The sequence below is a fragment of the Panthera uncia genome, assembly GCF_023721935.1.
Source record: "Panthera uncia isolate 11264 chromosome B3 unlocalized genomic scaffold, Puncia_PCG_1.0 HiC_scaffold_1, whole genome shotgun sequence".
Classification (NCBI taxonomy): domain Eukaryota; kingdom Metazoa; phylum Chordata; class Mammalia; order Carnivora; family Felidae; genus Panthera; species Panthera uncia.
The window spans coordinates 35316771-35344070 of record NW_026057582.1 but is presented as its reverse complement, the minus strand read 5'-3'; the positions used below and the strand labels follow the sequence as shown (position 1 = coordinate 35344070).

At 44.7% G+C, this 27300-nt stretch overlaps 1 protein-coding gene across 2 annotated transcripts in view; it reads right to left on the bottom strand.

Annotated features, from left to right (window-relative positions):
* The window catches only part of SPTB (spectrin beta, erythrocytic), a 124079-nt gene that overhangs the window by 58746 nt on the left and 38033 nt on the right, over positions 1–27300 (bottom strand). The window contains exons 2-3 of one of the 2 annotated variants that reach the window (XM_049611448.1): positions 7115–7267; positions 6261–6459 (exon numbers count right to left, since the gene is read on the bottom strand). In XM_049611448.1, the coding sequence (XP_049467405.1) occupies positions 6261–6408 (148 nt within the window). In that variant the 5' untranslated portion in view covers positions 6409–6459; positions 7115–7267. Of the gene's footprint in view, positions 1–6260; positions 6460–7114; positions 7268–27300 lie in introns of those variants that run through there. The other variant, XM_049611450.1, reaches the window with a different exon arrangement.

Below are 27300 nucleotides of genomic sequence, written 5' to 3'. Positions count from 1 at the left end.
GCCTGTAAGTCCCTGTGATGTGGCTCCTGCCTGCCCCTCCCATCTCCACCCACCCTTCCCCCCATGTGCTCACTCCAACAAGCCCTACTCCTCCTTGGATGAGTTATAGGCTGTAGGTTATATTAGAAACTCCTAATTCTCAACAAATCCTCATGGAATTTATCATAATTTGTCAACATGCATGTATGTCTATATGTACAGAAACACATGTGTTTGTATTTGATCCACTTCCTTCTCGCTAGACTATAAAATGAGATCCCCTGTTGATCTGGTTTCCAGAGTTTGAAGGCTAAAGGGTTTGGAGGCAAAATGCTCCTAGAGACTCAACTGCTACCAGCTTCCTTGCCATTCTCTCTCAGTGACACGATAAAAAAGGAAAATGAACAATTGCTACAGATGCTTGGAAACAACATTCCTGGCACCTCTTCAGTCAAGCAGCATGCAGAGAGCGCCCAGTTGGAGAAGGGGAAAATGGATGCCGGCTGCTCTGGGAGCCATGAGCACAGTAAGGCCTGGTGTCACAGCCTGCCCTTGGGAATGAAGCCAACAGCCCACAGGAATGTCCCAAAGATGGAGGAGGCTATTACCATGGCTCACTCAGACTGCACTGCATGGGGAGGGGAGAGTCTTATTATTAACCTCAGTGTATTAATATTTGAAAAGCATCTTCACAATGATAGATAGCAGTCACCCAGAGAATTGGAACAGCCTTGGTTCTGCAAAGTGTTTTCAAAGAGGAAGAACAGCTTTTATCAAGAGGGAAGAGAGGACACTGGGAGAAAGTGTTATGTCCTGGGCTGGGGAAACTGCCTTGGACCACGGCACACTGCCTCTCCTGTGGATCTGTCTGCACAGGTAACTAGCAGGTTTATCTGAACAGTGGCCTGTCTCAGGAAAGCGGGTGGGGGTGGAACTCATAATGGCTGACCTCCGAGAAAAAGCTGCTGAGCCAATTATTTTTTTTTCTGACAGTACACTAAAATGATTGTTGCTGATTATACATATTTCCATGAATAGTATGTCTCCCCAATATATAGTTTCTACATAGAACTCCATTTCGTGTTTTGAAATTAGAGAAGAAAACATTAAAAAAAAAACCTCATTAATGATGCCACCTTTGTTCTCACAGGTAGCTTAACAGAGATATTCAGACCATTAACACCTGATGCCTTGGTCTCCAACAGCTACATCTGAACTTGTCAACTTAGTAGGCTGCCAAGAAGCTGCTGAATCCCCACTCCTGTACCTTCCCCACCCTGCCCGCCACATACTGTGGTGAAATCCTGCTCTCTGAAAGAAATCATTCACCCTCTGGACACAAAGCCCTTCTCAGGAAACTGGGACACCTGGAATCAGTGTCATCCTGGTGCCGGTGGAGAAACAGGCCAAGCATGACCTTTTGCCACCAAAGTCAGGAATCAGCCGATACTACCTTCTCTGTGAAGTTTCCAAGGAGCCAACGGGGGTGGGAAGGGAGCGGCAGGGTCTGAAGGCACCTGTCCTAAGGCTCTGATGGAACATCTGCCAGTCACAGAACTTAACCTTGGGGCCTGGGCAAAGTGGGTCTGGAAGATGTTCAAGGTTCAAAATGGCAGCAACTCTGTGCTTCAGAGCACAGGGACATAGCCTGCGATGCACCCGCTGCCCTGTTGTGTCCTCTGAATTGTCTTCAACCAACCTCACCACTTGACCTCATCTCCAATCTAGTAAGAAGGCAAAGACAGAATGCAGAAAGGAAAGGCATTTCTAGTTTGAAGCATCACTTGGATTCTGACTTAAAGGCAAAGCCAGAGTGGACTACACAATTTTGTGCACTTTGTTTTAAAAGAATGGCTCTGGGGGTGCCTGGGTGACTCAGTTGGTTGAGTGTCGGACTCTTGATTTTGGCTCAGGTCATGAGATTGAGCCCCATGTAGGGCTCTGTGCTGATAGTGTGAAGCCTGCTTGGGATTCTCCCTCTTTTTCTCTCTCTCTGCCCCTCCCCTGCTCATATGTGTGCACACTCTCTTGCTCTCTCAAAATAAACATAAAAAAAAAAGCAACAAAAAGTGTTCAAAGGATGGCTCTGTGTTAAATGGGCCACAGAAGATGATGAAGGACACGTTGAGCCATCTCCTCACAGATCATCTCAAGAGGCCCTGCATTGCTCTCTGTACCATGACCTTCCAGATGCCTCTGTGCTCTGAGGAGCTGGAAGTCATGCAGTAGGTGGCACTTGGGATGCCCAGATTTCAATGTGAGTGCATGGGTAAGGCAGCGGAGGCCAGGACACAAGGTTTTATCTTTTGGGGGCATCTTTCTGTTGCATTCCTCCTCTGCCACTTACTTGGGCCACACCTGCCCCAAGTCACTGGGGTACACAGCCAGGTGCAAGAGGGTACACGTGCAGGCAGAGGACCCTTCTGGGATGAGGAGAGAGAGCACCAAGGGCAGGCATTCTGGCTGGTAAATTCCCTGCAGCCTGCAGTGCTTCATCCCTCATCCAGACAGCCACAAATGTTTACCAAATGGCTCCCAGTATGAAAAGGGGGGAGGACAGGAAAGGGGGTGTGAGTGAAGATGAGGGTGGCTCTAGGAGACACTGGAAGCCTTTCTACCGAAACCTGAAGGCTGGAACTGCTTGGAGGGATTAGAAGGTGAGCTTTTCAACTGCTTCCCTTCCTCTAATCTTTCAAAGCAGGTCCTAAACGTAGGAAGGTACCAAAGGCAGTCATCAAAGCAGAGAACGGCCCCTGTTCAGGAAGAAGCCTCAGGGTGACCCATCACTTAACCTCCTCGAGTGCTGCCAGCTTTAGAGCCTGACACTGAGAGCTAACATCTGCCAGGGACCTACTGGGCAAATATTCCTGCTGGGCCCCCACCCTTTCCCTGGGCACTGCCGAGGTCAAATCCATCCCCTATTTGCAGGAGCCTTCTGCAGCACTTTCCTGCCCACCTCCCCCTTCATTTCAGTCAGGCTGACCCACAGTGTCAAATCCACAGTGATTCATTTGGAGAGAGGTCAGGTATTTGTATACCAATGTGGCAGTTTCCACACGGAATAACCAGATGGTTTGTTTATTTCAGTCCAGGGAGGAAGAGCTGGGAATTATTTGAAAGGCAAAATAGGGAGTATTTCCTCTGGAGCTGAGAGGAAGTTGACTTAAGGGGCAGAAAAAAACGGAGTCCTGTTAACCAACTGCAAGATTTCTAACCATAGGTCACTATGTGGAGAAGGACCCAGAGAAGCCACACCCGGAAGGACATCTAACCAGCCTCATCATCCTTTGGTTTCTTGGTCCTTCCAGGTCACCCAGCTGATGGCAGAGACACAGCTGGGATCTTGGTTGGGCAGCCTTAAAGAGAAAGATCTACACAGCATGGGGCTTCATCCCTGTGGGCAATGGGTCTCTGGAGACCGAGCCAAAAGCCGCAACACAAGCATTAGTGGAGTTTCCCCTGGTCCCTGGCTCCTTCTTCCAACCCTGGCCTTCAGAAACAAAGGAGGGTGGGGTTAAGAAGGAAGAAACTGGCCCTGGAACAGGTCAGGATAACTGGAACTGTGACTGATGATCATGAATGTCTGAAGTTAAAAGAAGGGACAGAAAGATATTACTAAGATTTCCTGTAAATACTAACATTCACCTAGTATTTTATTACTAATAAAAAACTTTCATAAACTTTATCTTACTTGATCTTCACAAGACCCTTGGGAAAGAACTACTGTCCCCATTTTATAAAACAGGAAATTGATTCAACCATCCTCCATACTAGTAGCATTAGAGGGGACAGTAATGCCTTCCTTGCCATCATGTGCTTAGGTGTGGGGGAGTGGCTGTGGAGAATGCAGAAATGATAGGAACTAGAGGTGCTTCTGCTTCCTCAGCCTCTTTGGAAAGGCTGCCAAGGCAGCCCCAAAGACAACACTGAAGAGAAAAACATCCAGAAGTTAAAACTGAGGGAGACAGACAGCCCCTTTCTCTGCTCTGTCTACCCACTAGAACGGGTCCATCTGACCTCTCTACTTTGGACGCTCCCACAGCTTTCACTTATCCCACAGCTCACTCAGAGTGGACTCTCAGTAAAGTCAGTAGACTGACTTAGGTTTCTGTTTGTTTTTTAAAACCCTGAATGGATCCTAAACTTCCATGGTTACTTGTTAGCCAGATGTTCTAAATTGTTAAGGTCCAGGCATGTAAGTCTATATGCTCGGTGGTCCCCCTCTCCCCTGGGGGTAATTCAGATTCTCTGGTAGACGAGATGCAAACTCTTGGTGAGACACAGGCAGGGCTGTGGAACTTTCTTCTCCAGTAACCTGATCAACTTACTTTCACCAGTTTTCTAACCTGATCATCAGACCTGGCTGCCATTCATATAGTCCAACTGGATAAAGTTGTACTCCACCTGCTTGTCAAGATCCCATGCACCCTTCAATTCCTGAGGGCCTTCTCCACAAATGAGTCCCCGATTCCTGAGTCTCCTCCTTTGCTCTCTCATTGCTATTTAATTATATGCCTTTCCTACAGTTCTTCTCTAATTGTACTTGTGCTAATTCATTATGAACATTGTTCATTTCCCTAGTGGATCATAAACTACTTACAGACAGATACTGTGTTGAATTCATCTCCGTGGTTTTCTCTGTCTGGTCATGGGGTTAGCTTTATACATAGTAGGGGTACAATAAATAACTATTAAAATGGAATTTTCCTCGGTTTCTTAAAAAATAGGGTATCTGTAAAACATATCAAAGGATCCCTGCACAAAGACAGTCCCACTCCTCATACTGTCCTTTGACAAGACATATGGAAAATGGAACCCCTCTCCCTCCACCTCTATCACCAGGGTCAATGTAGTCAGGCCCAGCTGGCACGCAGATAGAAAAAAGGTAAAACCAGACTGGCAAGACAAGGGTTCCTAGTTTGCTTATTTAAAGAGGTTAAGATTACATAAGCAAAGCAAGGAATGAATTAGTGCTATTATCTGTCCTCAAGGGAAACCAAGGAAGGAATTTTTAAGGGTAGGGAATGCAGAGGAGGGGGTGAAGGAAGAAGAAAGGGAGTGTCTCACAAGAACAAGAACACAAAAGCTGATGGCTGAGATGTGAGTGGACTCCCCATCATGACAAGGGAATGAGACACCCCATTCCTTTTAGTGTAAGGTAAGCCCAGCTACTCCTAAGGTGAAAGGTCACTATGGTTCCCCTGCTCATGACTCAAGGTTAGCTGAAGTTGGAGGCATCTGAGAGCAGAGTGGAGGGAGAGAAGGTAGAAGAATACTACTAGAAAATTCAGATAGGGCCACTAAGTGATGATGGTACACTGGGAGAATCGCTCCAGAAAGTGCTTATGGGCGAGTCTGGGTTCTTCTTACAAGGTGAAGATGGGGAAAGAAGTCTGATTTGGGTTAATAACTGGTGGAGCAGATGATGGAATCTACCCCCAGCCCTCCCACCCACATGCTATCCCACAGAACTCAAACTTTCTTTATTGGCCAAGGACTTGGTACCCGAATATAGCTACCCTGGGCCAGGCTCCAGGGAAGCAGTGGTCACAGGGGTTGGCGGGAGAAGAAAAAAAAAAAAAATCCCAAGAATCATATCCCAGTCAGCAGGGGGAGGACAAACTATTTCTGCTGGAGATTTAAGATCTCCCCCTCCCTCCCCTTCTCTCTCTCTCTGTCACTCACACACACACACACACACACACACACGCACACGCACACGCACACGCACACACACAGAAATCTACTATGAATCTAAGTAAAAATCTAATTCCAGTTTAAGGATAAGAGGTTTAGTCTAGAAAATCCTGCTTCCTGAGCCAGTGTGGGGAGGATGTTACCTGTTCTCAATGTCCTATCAAATCACACTTTTCTTTTAGGACAACAGAGAGGAGGATGATAATTTCTCTATCCAGAACCAGGCAGGAGATTGAGGTGCATAATGAAGCTGCACACCCCTCTGCCTGGCCATCCAGCCCCTCAGACACTCCTTTGCCCAGACTCTCTCTCAGTTCTCACTTTGGCCACAGGTCACTCAGGACAGAGGCAGAGGGCAGGGCCCACCTGGCACCACCTCCCACCTGGGATGAACTAGGGCATGTGTGGGAGCCTCTGCTCCCTCCCAACAGGGCCAAGTCTCCCTGAGCCACACAGCCATGTCTCCATCACCTCCTGCCAGGGCTCACGCCAATGCACGCAGAAGGCTGGCCACAGGCAGGGAGGGGACTGAACCTTGGGACTATGAGACCGGCTCCTCTAACCCCCATGGCCCCAAATGGTACCTGCCAAGGCCTTGATCCGGGACCTCTCAAAGAGCCTGGCTGAGCTGTTGTCATTATCCAGCTCATCGTCCGGGGCATCCCAGCGGGCATTGATCCGGCTGTATGGTGGCTGGTTGCCCACGTTTTCAAACTCCGTGGCCGATGTCATGTCAGCAGGCTCTCAGCAGTTGTGCCTGCCTCAGTCTTCATGGAAGGGTCCCTAGGGGGGAACAGCAACACAGTCAGAGGGTTAGCTACCTCCCCCTTGGACTTTTTCTCAGGGGAAACTTATTCGGAGCATCCAGCAGGGGTAGGTCCTTGTAGGAGGAGCACACCGTGCCATCTGCCGGGCCATGCTTCCCACCTGGGGTCTCTGGGTTATAGAATATTGCAGCAGCAGCAGTCGCCGCCGCCGCCACACTGTAACGGCGACAGTGGCGGCAGGGATGGAGAGCTGCAGGCAGAAAGGGTCAGGACGGCCAGCAGGTGGAGACGTCAGTCGCAGCAAGCCCGCTTCCTCCAAACCTGCGGCTGAGGCAGCTGTGGAAGCTTGGGAGCCGGAGAGGGGAGGCTCTCCTGGGAGCCAGGGGATGGGCGGGGTGGGGGATGGGGGTGGGGTGGGGAGAAGAGCAGCTCAACCCTGTGGACTGGACCAGGACCAAACCTGGACAGGAAGGAGAGGTGAAAAGTTGGAAGTTGGCTGAGTCCCACTCAAACGTGAATCAGTGGGGAGAGAGATGAACAGGAGATGCCACTGATGCCACCAGCCCCAGCAGCTGTGCTGGGGAAAGTGTACTCCTCTCAGAGGCTGCCCAAGATCCCTCCCAGAGCTTTCCCAGCAACAAATATTTAGAAAGCTGAGCTCTTGGTTTTACCTTCTCTGAAGTGCAATCAGGTGCGTGGACAAGGTTGAATCCCAAGACCGACCAAGGCGCCCAGATGAGACTGCTGTCCTATCAAGGCTGTCAGCATGATGGTGGGGGTGGTGGCGAAGGGCTCCCACGGACAGCGGAGCTGTGCGTGTTCATCTATGCAAGGCACATGGGCATCAGGAGCACTGTGTTCTTACTTGCCTGTCATTTATCATGTTTGCTCATTCATTCATGATTGACTAAAATATGTACCAAGGCCCAACTAGAGGGCAGACACTATGCGAGGCAATTCTGAGTAAGACAAGAGGTGCCCTGTCCTCATAGAATTTATATTCTGGCCGTAAGGCACCCAGTGAAATAAGCAATTATAGTAAGGTGTGCTGTGTGCCACCGCTGGGAAAGAATAGGGAATTGTGGGGTCTCATGGCAGGGCTGGATGTCAGGATAAGGGAAGCGTAAGGTGGTTCCCAAAGGAAGCTCAGAAACATTCTGTGAAGGGATAAAGGGGCAAGTCCAAACAAACGGTATAAAGAGCAGGTGCAGGGTTCTGAAGGTGAGAAAGACCGTGGCAAAATTTAGGAAACTTACAACGTAACTAGAGGGTGAGGGCAGAGTCAGGGAGACAAGGGAGATGGGAGACTAGAGGTGCAAGGCTAGGGCCTGAATGTTGTGGGCTTTTGGAAAATGACTATCTTTCATTCAGCCTTAATTTCCTCTCCAGTACCTGCCATTCAGGCATCTCCCCAGGGAACTAAAGGGATTCCAAGATCAAGTCTATAAGATAGGACAGGGAGCCCAGAGCCTTCATATCCAAGAGAACAAAATGGGGTGGGGAGGCCATGAGGCAGACAAATGACAAGTGTGGACAACCAGTGAGCTGTGAAGTAAGCCACTTCCTCTATGAATGTGTGCACACTCACACATTCGTATACATACACCCCAGCACACACACCGGTACTGATATCCCCCACACACACACAAACAGATGCATGCTTGATGAAGAAATGATGCAAGCTCACCAATCCAAGTGTAAATGCAGTGCTGTCGCCCTTATTTTTCAGACACAGAATCACTCCAGACTCCTTTTTCCCCAGTCCAATTAATCAATCCCACCACATCCCTTCGAGGTAAGACAGGAGCCAGAATTATCCATCTTAATTGCACAAGGAAGAAAACGAAGCCCTAACACAGGATTGAGGGCTCCCCAAGGTCATCTAGGGAATTACTGCTATGGCTAGGGCTAACGGCCAGGCTGTAGCCTGATTTCTCCCCTTCTACCAGGCAGATTTTTAGGGAAGCAGATTCAATTTAGGTGAGAGAAGAACATGGCACACAGGGACAGAAGGTATTCCCCAGTGTCCAGGACTTGACAAAGGTGTTTGCTCCTCAGGGAAGGGGAGATATAAGGTGGGGAAGCCAGTCATGACTCCAAACAAAGCATGCCCTGCAATTCCAGGCCTGTGCCCAGGAAGACCCTCATCCCTTACACAGCCTGTCATCTTCCACAAATGGACACACGAGTTCCATGGCTGAGATTTCTCACTCAACTGCTTGGGCAAAGAGAGCTGGGAAGGACTCCATCCCCCCCATGCCTTCCCCCCAACCCCTGCTTCCCTGAAGGGGAGTGACTGCTGGCTCCCAGCTCCAAGCAGGACAGAGACTGACAGGCTGACCACCTCCTGCTGGCCTGCAAGCCTGTCCAGTGGCCCCTGAGAAGGGCCGAGCTGCCAGACGCAGGAGGTGAGGTAAGATCAGATCCCGCTTGCAGGAGGTAACCAGACCCTGGCTCTCCTTCTTGTCTTAGGCTATTTTTAAGAGCGGCTGAGAGAGGCCCAGGCCATGGGCTGGTGGAGGGCGGGGGGTGGGGGGGGGTGGGGTGGTGGTCAGTGAGATTACCTTTGCCATGGCTCCGTAAATAAGTCTGCCCCAGAAAGATGAGCCTGAGCAGGCACACCAGCAGGCCCAGCATTCAAGACAAGATTGATGGCCCTGGGTGCAGAAGAACAGCCACTAGACAGCAATTCATCCTGCTTAAAAACGCCATGCCTCCTGCCACTGTGGCTCAGAGAAGGGAGCGGTCAGGCAGCGGCTTGGCAGGGAATGTGATAAAACTCACATGTATGTCTAAATACAGAAGTCTAGGGTTTGGGGTGAGGGGGTTGTTTTGTTTTTAGGAGGTCAGGTCCTCGAAGGCAACCACCAAGGAAAAAAGATGCAGAAATGAAAGGGAAGCCCTCTTCCTCTTGCCCCATAGCTGTGCCCACCCCGGTGGCCTGCCCAGATGGCGTCCCTTCAGAGCCAAGGGAGGCGGGGGTAGTGTGCTCGGTGGTTTAGCAAGGGGAGAATCTCACAGAATCAGGTGTGAGAGGCAGAAGAGAAGAAAATCTTAAAATGGGAAAACTACAGATGGTTATTCCAGGAACACAAAAGCAGAAACAAAACCCCAAACAAGGCCTGGAAGGTCATGGAAATGACAAGTTGGTATCTGAGGGGAACCTGAGGGTCAGGTAATCCGGTCACATTTTTTAGGATATAAGTCATCTATGCATCTAGAATGGGCCTCCATTAAGTATGAAAGACAGCAAGCACCTGGCTAACATTAGACCTTAAGCTGCACCTCACCCCACTGCCAGCAAACCCAGGAGAAAGGACATAAGTAGCTCCTTGTCATTTTACTCCCCAGTTCACCCTCAAGTTCCTAAGAAGCTTCTCCCAACCCACCAGACCCTTGTCAAAGCGGAGGTGGGGCTTCTCTGGCCTGTGTGACTCTGCCTGGGAAAGCCCACCTTCCCTGTCCATTTGCCTATCGCAGTGGGGCAGGCCTGTCTCCCAATGTGCAGTCCAGAGGCTCGCCCTCACCTGCTGGACTTCTGCCACTAAGGCCAGGTTATATTTTGATCAGCATGGGTTCCTAGAAGACTTGCCCACAGCTCAGAACGGAAAAGCTCATCGGATCGTACAGGGCACTCACTCACAGAAGGAGTGCCTGCTTGGTAAATGGATTTCACAATATCACCGCCACAGCTCATAGCTCCACCCTTCACATTGTGCCCAGGACCTCATCCGCTTCCGAGATCGGGTGTTAGTCTCAGAATCTCAGCCTCACATGCTATGCCCAGGTAATCCCTGGGGCAGCTGGGACCCCAGCAAGTGGCAGCAGTGGCAACAGCAGCAGCAGCTGCTTCTCCCCCCGCCTGCAGGGTGCTGCCGGAGCCCTAGCTAGAGCTCGCTTCAGGCTTCCTGCAGCACTGAGCAGGAGGCTGGATGCACTGCCCTTTTCTTCCCCACCCCATCTCCTCTTCCCTGGGCTGCTTAGATGAGAAGCAACAAAGCCCAAAGTTCTACTTCAGGAGTGGGAAATGGGGGAGGGGAGAACACAGGGTGATGCTGTTCTTCCTTCACAGGGTCACAAGTCACAGGCTGTTGCAAAGGCTTAGATGGAGTCTTCCTTAAACAGAGAATTTGGACCCATTCTACCTTTAACTTTCCTTCTAGTTTTAAGGTTGGACTTTTCACTTGCTTCCTATTTTGTCCTGCCCCTTGATGCTATGCCAAACCTGCTTTTAACATATTTTGATACTATGGCAATCCAGGTCAGGAGATTAAATCCTGAAGTCTCCCTGGTAACTTTCCTGCCAGTGCATTTACTAAAACAGAACACCCTCCTACTCCATCTGATCATAATCTCACTGCATATTCCCAGATACCTTAAAGAGCAAATACATACTAAAACAGCGTGAGAACTAATGAGACGCCCAGTACAGAGTACACTAAATCTATCTTAAACCTTAATCTCCTCCCACCCCCAAGCTCTAGTCTAGCACCCCCGACTGTCTACCAGATATCACTACCTAAAAATTATAGCTCAGTCTCAATATGGGTAAGTCTGAGAACATGGCTCCTATGACAGAACAGGGGAGTTTCTGGACCATGGGGTGACAGTGAGGCCCAGTGAGGTAAGCATGACACCTGTGGGTGACTTTTCCAGCAGAGGGGGACACCATTGGCAGTGCCAGCACCAAGCTGCTTCCCCTCCCCAGAGCACATGCTGCTTTTGCACACTCTGCAGTTCCCATCCCAATCTGCCCTGGCCACCAGTCCATCAGTGGCAGAGTATAGTTAGGTGTTCTAAAAGGGTCAAGATTCCTATACAGGGTTGCCACCTTCAAGGATCCCCATGTACTTGCAATACCCTGGCCATTCGAGTCCACAGCTGTTTGGTAAGGCCTTACCCAGACCCTTCTGCTCCAGCTTCTGTCACTAGGCAGGGACTTTAGGCCCACATGTCACAACTTGTCCACTCTCATCATGGAAAAATCTCCTACTAAGAACTGGCTCCAGTTATGCTGCAGCTGCTGGAATGGGAGTGGGGGTATGGTGGGATCATGATCCCAACAGTTCTTATAGGGATTTGGTTGGAGAACAGGTGCAGCTTAGCACTGATAGAGGGCTGATAGGGCAATCCCTACATCTTAACAGCATCTATCAGCACCTCACGTCCTACACAGAGGCAAATGTCCACTGGGAGTGATTAAAGAAGACAGGAGAAATGATACTTTTAGTATACATAGTTTTCAAAGACTATCCTCTACTGGGAATCTTGGGCTCAATATCTATCTACATTTACAGAAAACTGTTACAACCCAGTCCTACCTCTTATCTTTACTAACTCACTTCTTTCAGGATAACTACTGGCTTCCTCTCCCAGAATAAGTAATATTCTATGGTATTTGAATGAAAAGTTGAATGCCCAATTTATTTTCTTCCACAAAGACTTTTCCAGAATACTCACAGTGGCCTCTCTCTTGTTTTTTAATGGTTATTTTTGAGAGCGACAGAGACAGAGAGACAGAGTGTGAGCAGGGGAGGGGCACAGAGAGAGACAGGGAGAGAATCTGAAGCACGCTCCAGGCTCTGAGCTGTCAGCACAAAGCCTGAGGCGGAGCTTGAACTCATGAACCATGAGGTCATGACCTGAGCTAAAGTCAAACACTTAACCCACTGAGCCACCCAGGTGCTGCATGACCTTTCTCTTCTTCAGTGAAAATTGTCAGGGAGGTAGTAAGATCTCAATTTTGGAGGTGGTTAAAAGTAAGTTGAAATAATAGATTTGAAATAATCGTTGAGATATTTCTAATTAAGTAATTGATTCAGAAAAATATAAAAGAATAAAATAATTATATAAGTCAATGGAGAACTATACAATACAATCAAGCTCCCAACGCTTGAATTCACTGATGAATCTTAGTATCATTAAGAGTAGGACAGCTAGATACTGGGTGTCTCCTGAGATGATACAATATGAAGGAAATCATGACCATTGACATTCTTGTCAAAAAAGTTAACCTCAATCTGATCAATCCTTAGAGTTAAGTTCCCATTACAGGAATTATAGGAAACCAAAAGACAGGTTAAATGACAACATGAGGAAGCAAGAGACAGACCCACAAGATGGGACATTCTGCAGACAACTGCCTCCACTTCCTCAACAAGTCAATGGCATTAAAACAAACAAAAAAGGAGGTGAAAATAGGAACTGTGTAGATCAAAAGAGACTTAGAGATGTAATAATTAATACAATGTGTACCTCATTTGGATCTTGATTCAAGTGCTACCAAAACACATTTGGGGGACAAACAGGGACATCTGAATTATAGACTCAATATTGGATGATAATCAGAAATTATAGTTAATTATGTTAGGTGTGATCATGGCATTGTGGTTATCTAAGAAAATAAATGTTCTTTAGAGATGCTGAAGAATGTACAGAGGGACAGGTCATGCCATCTGGGATTTACTTAAATATGCTTCAGCAAAGTGGGGAAGAGATGAAGTAGGAAGCCCCTACTAACTGCTGACTTTGAATGATTTACACATGGGGGGGTTCATGACGCTATTCTCTCTACTTTGGTTATATGTATGAAAATTTGTACAATAAAAATGCTCATTTATTATTAAAATTAAATTTTGTCAATTTTATTTAAAACAGTCATATGCCCTAGGTACAACTGGAACATAGAATAAATGTCAACTCCTTTACCATGCCCAGCGTGGTCTGGCTTCTGCCTCCCTCTCCAAGCTCATCTCCCCATACTCACTAGATGCAACCTGCAAACCTTTCAGTTCTTCCAACCTGCCATTTCTTCCCCAGTTCAGGCTCTGGTGCATGCTATGCCTTTGGTCTGGGATAATTTCTGGACCACCTTTGCATGTTTGGCCCTTCAGGTCTCCTCTTAGATATCATCCCCTTGTGGGAGACCTCCTGAGCACCCTGTCTCAGGTAAATCCTTTGTCAGCTTCAGTCTGTGCATCCTGCTTGACCCCTTCCTAGCACTCATCATAACAGTAATTACTCATACATCTATCGGTTTGTGTTTTTGCTTCCTCCTGCATAGACTATAGGTTCCTCACAGGCACCAGCCATGTCAGTCCTACTCATGATTATATTCCAGTGCTTAGCTTTGTGCTCGGGACACACGGTCATTAAATCAATATTCTCCTCTTAGGGACCTAAGCTCAAGCTCTGGAACCTCTTTAAACCCCTCTGTCCCACCATATTCCCTGATCCAAGCACTACTTATTAGGCACTTATTTATTCATCACCAAAGCCAGTCATTATGCCTCTTTACAGTGTCTTCCTTTTGTCATTCCTTTATGTTCTAAAGCCTCTATTTCACTTCAGGCCCTTATGACTTCCCACCTGGACTTGTGTAATGGTCCATCTCTGTCGAGGCTTGACCCCTTCAATCTATTCGGAATGGCCCTTTTCATGACTACTTGCCTCTACTCTGTAACAAGACCATCGCACAGTCTACCAAAGCCCCACACTGTCCAGTGCTGAGCTCATACTTTCTCTTATGCTAAGTCTGCTCCAACCAGGAAGGTACACACGTCTCCCAACCCCCACCACTGTGTCAGATGCCTCTACAACTGTATTTGTGCCACACTCCACATGCTGAAATTTAGGCATCTCTCCTCTCTCCTGGCAATTTAAAACAACTTTCAAACATTTAGAAGCACAATATACAACATCGTCCTGGAATCTGAGGTGAGGTCACCTTTCTCCTCCTACCCAACCCCATGGATTATTCACTGCCTGTACATCCAAGTGGAGAGGACAACGGAGATGGGCTCAGGGAATGCTGATGGTGACCTGTGCACAGACTTCCCCTTTTCAGTGCCACATCCTCCTGAATCTCATTGCTATTTTCAAGTGAGGCCAGATCTTCGTTGTCTCGCCTTCTGTCCATCCTTCCAATCTTGGGAGGAAGATGAATCTTTAGTTTTTTCTCCCATCCATCTTCATTTTAACATGCTCAAGTCTTTCCCATCTTAAATAAAACTCTTACTTGCCATATTTTCTCTTCCTCTCAGAGTCAAATTTCCTGACAAATGTGCCAAGAATATGAACAGGTGACTTACGAAAGAGGAAATACAAAAGACTAAAAGCCTATGACTAGATACTCAAGGTTATTACTGACCCAAAAAATACAGATTAAAGCAAGAAAGAGATCCTATAGGCAAACATTATCAAGCTGAATAATGTGAAGTGTAGATGGTGATATGCAGAGTGGGAACCTTGTACCCTGCTGGTAGGAGTGTAAATTGGCCTAGCCATTCCAGAGGGCATTCTGCCAGTTCTCAGGAGGCAGGTTACATATCTGCAACTCTGTTCCTGGCCTTATAGACCAAAAAAATTCTCGTGCAGGTCTGAAAGGGGTCATGTGCAAGGATGTTCACTGCAATATTGATTATGGGGGGTGAGTGGGCAGGTAGAAATAACCTGTGCGTCCCTTACTGGGGGATGGACAGTAAAATGTAGTGAATGCACACATTGAAGACACATGGCAGCACTGGAGAATCTTAAAAACACAGTGATGGATAAAATAAATAAGAAACATAATGAGATCTATAACACACCACTGGAAAAAAAAATTTAAATACATACAAAACAATACATATAAGAGCATATTACAAACAAGAGGCAAACTCTTAAACACATGAAAATGGCCACCTCTAGATTGGAATGAGGGGAATGGAGAAGGTAAAAGAAAATAAAAGGAAATCAACACCAAAAAACCCCCAAACAATCTGATTAAAAAATGGGCGGAGGACCGGAGTAGACATTTTCCCAAAGAAGACATACAGACATATGAAAAGATGCTCAGCATCACTCATCACCAGGGAAATGCAAATCAAAACCACAATGAGAAACCACCTCACACCTGTTAGAATTGCTGAAATCAAGAAAGACAACAAACAAGTGTTGATGAGGATGTGAAGGATGTGGAGGAAACTTGGGCACTGTTGCTAGGAATGTAAACTTGGGCACTGGTGCAGCCACTGCAGAAAACAGTATGGAGGTTCCTTAAAAAATTAAAAATAGAAATGCCATATGATCCAGTAATTCCACTATTGGGTATTTACCCAAAGAAAACAAAAACACTAACTCAAAAAGGTATATGCATCCCTATGTTTACTGCAGCATTATTTATAAGAGCCGAGACGTGGAAGCAATCCAAGTATCTATCAATAGACAAATGGATAAAGAAATGTCACACACACACACACACACACACACACACACACACACACGACTATGAAACAGCCATTAAAAAGGATGAGATTGTACCATTTGAGACAACATGGGTGGACCTGGAGGTATTATGCTAAGTGAAATAAGACTGAAAAAGACAAATATCATCTGATTCATCTCATAAATAGAATCTAAAAAAAATGAGTAAACAAGCAAAAAGCAGAATCAGAACTCTAAATACAGAGAATAAACTGGTTGCCAAAGGGGAGGGAGGTGGGGGCTTGAGCAGGATGGATGAAGGGGAGAGGGAGGTAGGCCTCCAGTTACAGAAGGAGTAGGTCACAGGAATTAAGAGCAGAGCGTGGGGAGTGCAGTCAGTGATATTGTGACAGCAAAGTAATGAGACAGATGGTAGCTATACTTATGGTGAACATAGCATAATGTATAAACTTGTCAAATCACTGAGTTGTGCACCCGAAGCTAATGTAACATTGTGTGTCAACTATACTTAAATTAAAAAAAGACTTGTTAAAAAAATAAAAGAAAAAAGAAAAGTCAGTCAATCAACCATGAACCAACCAGGAGAGGGGCGTTTCCCTAGAAAATGAGATGATAAACTGAGATGTATAATAACCTCTGCTAAGGTAAATATAGATATAGTATATTTACATTCATGAGAACTTCCTCATCTATACGACACTCACTCTTCAATTCACTGAAATCTGGTTTCCCCCATTCACTTCATGAAACTATTCTCTCCAAAGGTCACTGACACCTCCCTCTTGTTGATTAAAATCATAGATGCTTTTCAGGTCTTATCTCGACTTCTCAGCAGCATTAAGCTCTGTTGACCATTCAAAAAATTTCCTAAAGTTGCATCCTTATCTTTCAGGACATACTCCTTGTCCTCTCTGAACCTTCTTGTCCTTTCTCTTTGGTCTGCTCGGTGGGTTATTCTTCCTGTATCTCTCACTTGGATGAGATGTTCCCCAGAGTTCAACCCTGGGTCCTCTTCTCCTTCTTCCTCTGTCTACACACTCTTTTAGGCTATTTCGTTCACTCTCATGTCATCATGACCTGAATTACCATCTCATGCTAATGGCTTCTGAATCTATCTCCTCAATTACTGTCCATCAATCCAATTGCCTTCTGAACATTCACCTGGAAGACCCACAGGCCCCTTACACTCAACATGATCCCCAGCTGAAAATATGACCATCCCTGTCCCAGTCTTTCCTGTCATGTTTCTCATTCACCAATATCCCAATGGTCCAAACCAAATGCTGGGATCATGTTCTACCCCTCTTACTTTCCCAGTATCTCACTAACTCGTTCCCCTCAATGTCTCTCAAATCTCTATTCTCTGTCTCTACTTCTCCTCACTTCTGGCAACCATCATCTTAAGTCAAATGGTTTCCTTTTGATTTCTTTGGATCTATATTTTCCCTTTTGTCTATTGTATCAATCTACCCTCTATACTATAGCTAGAAATATTATCTTAGAATACAAATATGATGATATCATTTCTATACTTTAATAGCTCTTCTTTATCTTGGAAGAAAGTTTAAAACCCATAAAAAATTGAGGTCAAAGCCCTTCATGATCAGTCCCTTAACTGAACACCATTTCTATCCAAACCTTCTTCCCAACTTCCCCAGTCTTACATCCCCACCATAATGAACTCTATTCGGATCCCTGGCTCTCTCTGGCCATGTTATTTGCACACGCTAAGCCCAGAAAACTCTCCCTCTTCTTTGGAATAATTTCTTGTCTTTCAGAACTTATCTTAGTCATCACTTCTTTCAAGAAACTTCCCCATCTCCACCACCATCCCCTGCAGCTGTGGGAGGCAGGGGTGATTCTTCTAGGTTCCCATCACACTCAGGGCTCATGTTCATCAAAGTGCTTAACTACGTTGTAGGATGATAATCTATTTCTCTTCTTTCCCAGTAGACTGTATGCTGCTTGAAGTCAGAGACAATCCCTATTCATTCTTTTTATCCCAATAGCCTAGCATACAGCCAAATGTGTGAAATGAGGCTACTGAATGTTGAAAAAATAGATGAAAACTGAGAAATGTAGAGCACTGCTACTTAAGATGTTAAGGATGGCTCCTGCTGAGGACACACCATTTGGAGGCTCATTTGAAGGTGAAGGTAAAGGTAAAGAGGGGGCTGGGAATGTGGCATGTAGCAGCAGTTGCATGGATTCAAGCCGGGCATCAATGCCCTGATGTTGTCACTGTTGCCCCTGTCTCAACCATACATTCCTGCCATCTCCTCCTTTTTGGCTGGAATGTAGTTGCACAAGGGGTGGACAGTGTCCCAAGCTCCTCCTAATGTCTACAAATCTTGACACTCTTCAGAGTAGCTCTGACTCAACCATGCCTCCATTTCCTCACACAAAACATTGATGAAAGCAGCAGCTTCTCACCCAGAATTCCTCTAGACAGAGAAGTTCTACCCCACTTAGCTGAGAAGTCTTTTATTTATTCTTTCTGGAGTCACAGAAATGTCAGTCACAGAATGGTTTCTATCCATAATCTCCACCACACAAATGAAAAGAGCTATTTTAAAAGTTGAACCTATAAATAATATATAAGATATGGGTGCCAATTTAATTATTCATTCATGTTGGAGCTTTTAAAATAATTAAATAAAAATTAACCTTTTAAAAGGTACTCAGGCCCACAAAGACTCCTGAGGGAATGGATGTTGGCCAGAGAATTGCCCCACCCTTGGCCAGGACACAAGGCTGACACAATGAGACCATCTTCTGGAGACATAAGGGAAGTTGCCTGCAAGGGGCAGCTCTAGTCTTGCAGCAAAGACAGTGCAGCCTCTTCAGGCCAGGCAGAGCCAGTTCTCAATGTGTATAACCTCTTAGGCCTGCAGAGAGAGCACCTCTCAGCCACTATAATCTATTAAGCCCCTTCCCTGGGCTCTGCTGATAGACAAGCACCAGATGCTACATCATGTAGTCATTCTGCTGCCCACAGTCCTCAGGAAAAATGCTTGGCCCTTGGTAGGACTGTGTAGCAAAGCCCAGGGTTAGGACGGGAACCTGTAATTTATTCAGATCTTCATGCAGATTGCTCCATTTAATACCTACCCCCACTCACAACTATTAAATATTATTGTAATTACTATTTATTGTTTCTATTTTATCAGAAGACCTGAGCTGAAATCCTAACTCCTGAGTTGTGTGTTCTTCTGTAAGTCACTGAACTACTCTGTACCTGTTTCCCCATCTGTAAAATGAGGAAAAGACCCTGTGTTTCTGTGTCAGAGACTGCTTGGGTCTACCAATGTCTGATTTCTACTCTTTCTACAGACAGCTTGGAGGCATCCTCCAGTCACCTTGTGGCTGGGTATGATTGTGTGATTAAATGAGAAGTGACATGCAACACTTCAAGGTCTTAGCCATAAAAATCATCCCATAATTGTCTTATTCTTTGCTAAATTCCTAGAACCTAGACTACTAGGCCAAGATGGAAGGAGTCTGACTACCTGAACAACTGTGGGGAAGCAAAGCTTCTGCCTCAATTCCACAATTTTTTATTGAATAGCACCCTACAAATGCTTTTATAACCATTTACTCACATATGATGTGAGCAAGAAATAAAATTTTATTTTACAGTTCTTTATTAGAGCTGTTAGGGTATACTAATTAATATACCCACCACTTATCACAGAAAGCTGTTGTACACATTAAATGAAGTTACACAGGAGTGCCTGGGTGGTTCAGTCAGTTAAGCGTCTGACTCTTGATTTTGGCTCAGGTCATGATCTCATGGTTGGTGAGATCAAGCCCCACATTGGGCTCTGTGCTGGCAGTGCAGAGCCTGCTTGGGATATATTCCCTCTCTCTCTGTCTCTCTCTCTCTCCCTTCTTCTCTCTCTGCCCCTCCCCTGCTTGCATTCTCTCTTTCTCCAAATAAATAAACTTTAAAAATGAAAAAAAAATAAAGTTACATGAAAATGATGTTACAACTGTATAATACCCCAAGGTATTATTACTTACAAGTAATATACAGTATCTCCTTGTATCAGGTTTGTGGGTCTGCTCAATATGCATGCTCTCATAGCAAAAATGAAAGTGTATAGTAGGTGGAGTCTATTGTCATTACCCTATTACTCCTTCTGCAACTCTCTTTCCCTTTCACGCCTGTCTTAAGCATCCATGTTCTCTTAACCTCCCTTGATGCCAGGTACCTCCACTGAGTTGAATGATCTAACTTAATTCCCTATCATTATAAATTCCTCACAGGGAAGCCATTTTCACCTTGGAGGTCCTTGCACTTGGTAGGTACTCATTTAGTACATGTCAATTGGGTGAAACAGATGTATCTACTTTCCCAAGGTGCCAGACTAGCCCTCCCAGGGAACACATCTTAGTAAGGGCCTTATGGAAATGTAATATCTTACCCAAAGGAGGGCTATGAAAGAGACAATTTAGGAGCCAAACCAGGCCAGTGGGTTTTAAATAGTTGGTCAGACAGACTACTCAGCACTTCTAAATCATGCAAGAGAATCGACTGTGTACTGTATCTACAGGAGCCAGATCTGCCAATAGCATCCCTGAAAAGTATAAACTTAACCCAATATAAAATTTGTGCTAGGAGACAGACCCTGGGCTGAGAGAAGGAGCTGTCCAAGGTTAAGGAATGTGGAGAGAAGGGGGTCAGCATGAAGCCCATATTTCCTGCCTTCTAGAGTTATACTCAGACCTCTTAACCTCACTGTTGTCCTGGCCATAACCAAGGACTTTGATGAATTTCCAATCCTATTCTAGTATCTTGTATTTGACACAGCATCAAGGCAAGCATTCATAAATAGGTTGACATTATTCATTAATTCCACAATTTTTTATTGAATAGCACCCTACAAAGCTATAAAATACTTAGGTAGAAATAAAATAAAATGTGTGCAAAATCTATAGGCTGAAAGTTCAAAACACTGAGGAAAGAAGTTAAAGATCTAAATAAATGGAGAGATATACCATGCCCATTGATTGAAAGATTCAAAATGATTAAGATGTCAATTTTCCCCAAACTGATCTACATATCAATGCAATACCAGGCAAAATCTCCATAGAATTTTTTTGTGTGTGGAAATCAACAAGCTGATTCTAAAATTTCCATGGCAAGACAAAGGAAATAGAACAGCAAAGTCACTTTGAACAAAATGACAAAACTTGAGGACTCACATGACCTGATTTTAAGATTTATCACAAAACTACAGTCATCAAGATAGTATAGTATGACAAAAGGATAGGCCAATAGGTCAATGGAATAAAGTCTAGAAATAGACTGACATATATGGGGAAAATGATTTTTGACAAAGATACAAAAAACATTTAATGGAGAAAGATAGCCTTTTCAACAAATGGTGAACTAGATATCATATGACAAAGAGAATGAACCTTGGTATGAACCATACCTCATAGCACAAACAGAAATTAACCCAAAATGGATTATAGACCTAAGTGGAAAACCTGGACTTCCAGAAAAAAAGCTTTTAAAAACAGGAGAAATCTTTGTAATGTTGGGTTACATAAAATATTTTAGGTATAATACCAATAACCCATAAACAATTGGGTATCCTAAAAGAAAAAAACTGATAAATTTGGTCACCAAAAGTAAAAATGTCTGCTCTTCAAAAGACATTGTTAAGAGAATGAAAACACAAGTTTCAGAATGGGAGAAATTATTTGAAACACATATCTGATAAAGGACTTTTACCTAGAATACATAAAGAACTCTCAATTAAAAAACAAGACCTCAGGGGTGCCTGGGTGGCTCAGGCAGTTGAGCATCTGACTTTGGCTCAGGTCATGATCTCTTGGCTCATGAGTTCAAGCCCTGCATCGGACTCTCTGCTGTCAGTGCAGAGCCTGCTTCAGATCCTCTGTCTCCCTCTCTTCTTTCTCAAAAATGAACAAAAAAATTAAAAAAAAAAACAAGACCTTGATTACAAATGACCAAAATATTTATACAAATGTTTCATCAAAAAAAGAGATATGGATGGCAAATAAACACACGAAAAGATGCTCAACTTCATTTGTCATTAGGAAAATTCTAATTAAAACCACAATAAGATACTACTACATACCTATTAGAATGTGGTTTTTTAATGCTATTAAAACACCATTGACTATATTCCCTATGCTGTACTGTACTTTTCATCCCTGTGACTTATCCATTCCATAACTGGAAGGCTGTGCCTCACATTCCCCTACACCCATTTTACCAATCTCCCAACCCACCTTCCCTCTGGCAGCCATCAGTTTATTCTCTGTATTTATGGGTCTGTTTCTGTTTTTATTTATTTGTTTTGCTTTTTTTTTTAGATCTCACACATAAGTGAGATCATATGGTATTTGTCTCATTTATTTTACTTAGTACAGTACCCTCTAGATCCATCCATGTTGTCACAAATGGCACAATCTCATTCTTCTTTATGGCTGAGTGGTATTCCATTGTATACATATACCATTCATCTATCGATGGGTTCTTGGGTTGCTTCCATACCTTGGGTGATGTAAATAATACTATAACAAACTTAGGGGCACATATGTCCTTTCAAATTAGTGTTTTCCTTTTCTTTGGGTAAATACCTATAGTGGAATTACTGGATCACATGGTATTTCTCTTTTTAACTTTTTGAAGGAAACTTCATACTGTTTTCCACAGTGGCTGTACCAGTAGAATGGTTTTTAAAGATAAAAACTGACAATAACAAGTGCTGTTCAGTATGCAGAGCAACTAATCTCTCAAACATTGCTGGTGGGATTGCAAAATAGTACAGACACTTTGAAAAAGAGTTTTTCAGTTTCTCATAAAATTAAATATACATATACCATAAGACCCAGTGATCCTATTTGTAGAAAGGAAGGAAGGAAGGAAGGAAGGAAGAATAAACTTCTTTATTCATAATGTCCCCAAATTGGAAACAACCTAAATGTTCATTAGCTGGCGAACAGATAAACCAACTGTGGTACATTCACACAATATTCAGTGATAAAAAAGAATTGACATACATATAACATGAATGAATCACAAATGCATTATGCTATGTGAAAGAAGCTGGACTCAAAAGGCTACATACTACATTATTCAATTTATGTGACATTCTGGAAAGGGCAGAATTATAAGGACAGAAAACCAATCAGTGGCTGCCAGGGGTTAGGGTCAGGGAAAGGGACTGACAACAAAGGGCATCAGGGAATTCTTGGGGTGGGGGGTGACTGTGGTGGTGCTTACATACTGCATGCATTTGTTACACTTACAGAAACGGACACGGAAAAGAGTGAATTTTACTGTATGTAAATTATACCTCAATAAACCTAAAAACAAAACATTAAGACTAAAATTATAAACAAATAAAAACACTAAAAGCAATTACTTATTGAGTATGTACCTACTATGTACAGATCTTTGTTATGAACTGCTCTGATAATAATGATGTAAGATGATTATTATAATTTATTTTGAAATGAGAGGTTTTTCCCAAGCGAGGTAGTAGAATGGAGGGTTCAAGCATGGTATAGGCATGGATTCTACCCTCAGGCTGCCTAAGATATGGATATAAATAATCACACAATAAGACAGAATTATCTAAGTGTCAAAAGGGAGGCATAAATAAAATGCCATGGGATTTCAGAGGCAGGACAGAATACTGAATGCTGGAGAAATGAGAGAAGTTTTCAAGGAAGAGATGGCATTTAGTGTGGTGCTGATGACAGGGAGTGATGATTTTATTGTCAGGGTAAACAATGTTTATCAGAAAGTCTTCTCATGCAATTTCTCTTTGATCCTAACAACTCTGAGACAGGGGCAGGGGGAGGGGGGACACTATCACCTTCGTTTCAGTTCAACTAAAACTTAGAGATCAAGTTTCTTATTCACACTTGGGTGGCAAAGTCAAGGCTTGAACTTAGGTCTTCTGAGAGTTTGGCTCATGCTCTGCTCCAAGGTACACCCATCCAGAAGAAAAGCTCTTCCTTCTCATGAGAGAGAGAGGGGTGGGGTGGGGGGCTGCTAATGGCCCATTTCCATCTTAGGATGTCTCCAAGAGAGTGGGCCACTTCTAGCCTTTCTGAATATTGAGAATATCCTACAAGGCTAACATGCTTATTTCAGTCTTTGCTGCATGTGGAATGAGAGCCAACAGAGAGGAGATCTTCTGTGACATTTGTTTAAATTCATCGTTTAAAGGTCTCAAAATATCCTTTATAAACACTAAAAAAGCAAAAGTTGAAAGTTACAAAGATAATATTGACTGCTGCAAATGCATGGTCATATACATAGCCCTGAAATTGTTTAAGATACAACCCCAGACCTTTAGAGCAAATTAAGTACACTGTGCTCACTCTTAGAGGGGCTCAGTTCTTCAAAAGGAGGCTATTCTAAGAAGCCTCCTTATGACTTGAAGGAGAATACTTGTTCATAAACCTCACCTGGTACAGCCATGACCCACAGAGCCCTTTCTTCATCATTCCCTCATGCATTTTGGAATTCATGTGGCATACACCTCTGAGCTCCTTGCTTTGTGTGCTAACCACTGGGCTAGAGATCATCTTTGTCTAGGGAAGAAACATATCACCAGGGAGATGGCCTCGACATTTTGTTGCTATCTCGAACTTTGTTTTTTGCAAATTTAAAAAATAACAAGAGAGTGCCATTGTGCACATCAAGCTAGTTAACCAAGTATTTCCTGAATGGATACTGTGTAAGTGCTTGTATTGAGATGGTCCTTGTCCTAAAGGAGCTTACAGGTAATGTAAACATTCCACATGGGCACAACTGGAGAAACTTTCTCTTTTCTGTGCTCCAGCTTTCTCACCTGGCTAACAGGGAGTGAATTTCTCCAGCTATAAAGCTGTGGCCATCAAATATTTATCGAGAGCTTCGCTGGTGCCAGGCACTGGATTCACAAATACCATTGCACTGAGTGTTCACAGCAAAGCTGTGACGCAGCCGCTCTCATTGTCCCCATTTTATAGGTAAGGAGACCTAGGCATTTGAGGGATCAGTAGTCCCCCAGTCCTTCAGCCAGTAAAGGAGGGAACCAGGATTCAAACCCAGGCAGTGTGGCTCAGAGCCCCTGCTTGACCAGAGCCCTCTGCAGGAAGGAATGTGGACATAAAAGGAGCAGGGTACTTATAAACAGTGTTTAAATCATCTGAGACAGATTTGTCCACATCCAGCTCAACGCCAGGCAACAAGAACATCAAGAAAGGCAACAGGAAGGAAAGATGATCTATGCTGGGAGGCCAAAGAGGCCCTGTAGGGTCACAGTTAATTTAACCTTGAGATTTCAGAATATGAATACACCAGGTTTCTAGCCTACATCACACATTTCCTCTGGGGATCTCCAAGCACCTTTTCCCCAAATCATCAGACACACAGAGAAGACAGGGAAGCAAGGTAGGGTAACTTTCCCAGGACAAACAAGTGAAGGAAACTGTTCATATCTAATTCCCCAGCTCCCCTCTTAAGTCCCACTCTATTTTTAGGGTCCCTCCTTAACACAACACACATCTATTTACAGAAGAAGGGAAATTCCAATGTGCACAACTGAAGAGGGTTTCTTGAAGAAGGTTTTCCAAAGTGCTGCAGTTTGATAACACTCTCTCATATCTGTTAAAGAGCATGGCAAATGTTATCATCTGAAAGCACCTGGAGCAAGGATACCCCAGTTCCCAGCACTGTAAATGGGCTACCCACAAGCTTCCAATGACAGCACATCAGCGCCTCACCCTGTAATCAGTCTGAGCTGCTCTGCTCACAAGGTAACTGCCACCACATTCCTCCCTTAAAGAGGCCTGACTCCAAATAGCTTGGCCAGGGCCAGGGGCAGCAAGAGCTGCCAAGTGCTGGCCATTCCTGGGGAGGCATGTGTGTGGCCAGGGCGATGGACACACAAGCCAGGGTAGGTCATCTGAAAGGTACAGAGAAGTGAGTGGTCATTGCTAAAATAGTCTGCAAGCAACTCCAAAAAGCGTGCCACACCTCAACGTTCCCTAGTCTGTGGTGGCAATACTCCTCCATTCAGCAAGGACTTGAACCAGCTTCCAGAAAGAACCAGAGGGTAGCACACAAGGGATTTAGTGCCAGAAATAGACTAAGGTGACTTTGATCTGGGGAAGAACACCGGGTGGTGTGGCCTAGTGGTTAGGGGCATCTGGGGTTAGACTGCCAGAGATGACTCCAAACTTAGCTGCTCACTAGCCGTATGGCCTTAGGCCATTTATTTCAACTCTAAGCCGCCCTTTATCTATAAAGTGAAGTTAATAATAGCCACCACCTTACAGATTGGTGTTTGGATCAAATGAGATAACGTATTTGGGGTCCTTACCAGAGCACCTGGCACGGAGCACAGCCCTGAATACTTGTATGCCACTAGCACTGTGCCAGGTCTCTTGCTATTTCCACAACTCAGAAGAATGAATCGTTAGCCCCTCTTTATGCATCCAGTTTCTCCAGTAATAAACAGCAGTTAGTCCCCGCTCTGCTCATGGCACTTAAAAGCTGGGGACGTGTAGAAACTGAGAAACTGAGGGATTTTTTAATGATCAGAAATGTTATCCAGTATTGACATGGCATCTACATGGGTACTGGCCATCTTACCCTTTTGGGGTATCTGTGTAGATCCTCTAAATGTCAGATGACAGATTTCTGAGTAAAACAAGCAGCCTGTGCTTTTGCACTTCTCAAGGCTTTTATGGTGCCAGGAGCAGGCATGAGAGAGCAACTATCTCCCATGATGTCCCAGACACATGCGTACAAGAGATACTCAGGGGGAAGGATGCAGAGCAGTCCCGCTGTTGCTGCTCAAGATTTGTCGTGTGACACCACCCCCTCCTCTATCTTCCCTCCAGTGGAGGGAGAAATGTCTTTACTCCATTGGGGGGAGACAACAAATTAGTGTCTGAATGTTTGCCACAATTTTTCCACAACAAACAAAGCAGTAACTTCCTTACTTTCTCATTTTTACTTGGTCATAGCCTTGTCACAATCTCTAGCTTCTCATCCTAGGAAAAAAAGGGGTGGGAGTAACCTTCTGCTAAGAGTTAGCATGGGTTTCAGGCTTGTTCCAAGGGCTGCCTTCTGTGGATGAAGGCAGCCAGCTGTCAAGCCAACCCAAGGAGCTGGGCTCTGAGAGAAGAGTGGATTGGGCATGGAGGGGAATGCTGCCTGGCTCATCTTGGCAGCTTACCCTCTATAGCCAGTTGCAAACTCAGATAGTATCAGCATCGATCTTCTTTTCTTCACTTATGCTCATGTGCCCTGACCCAAACCGTTCCACCATCACTACTAGCCTCCCATCCCGGAACAGAACTGTTTTAGCCTAGGCAGGACTATTAATTAGGTGTATTTCCTTTCAGCTAACCTAATATGTTTTGTTGGGTTACTTTTAATTATAAAATTATAAAAGGTCTTCTAGGCCTTTAGAAGATCCCAACCAACAACCAAAAAGGTTGCAGTTGAGATCCAACAACGGCAGAGTATGTCTATCCTCAAAATGGTGCATCCAAGCACAGCAGAGAATCCTTATGTGAGTATGTGATGGCTGTGCTTGCCAAGAGCTGCTCAGCAGGAGTCCCAATGTGAAAAGCACTGGCTAGAAACCCAATCTTCTTTATTTTA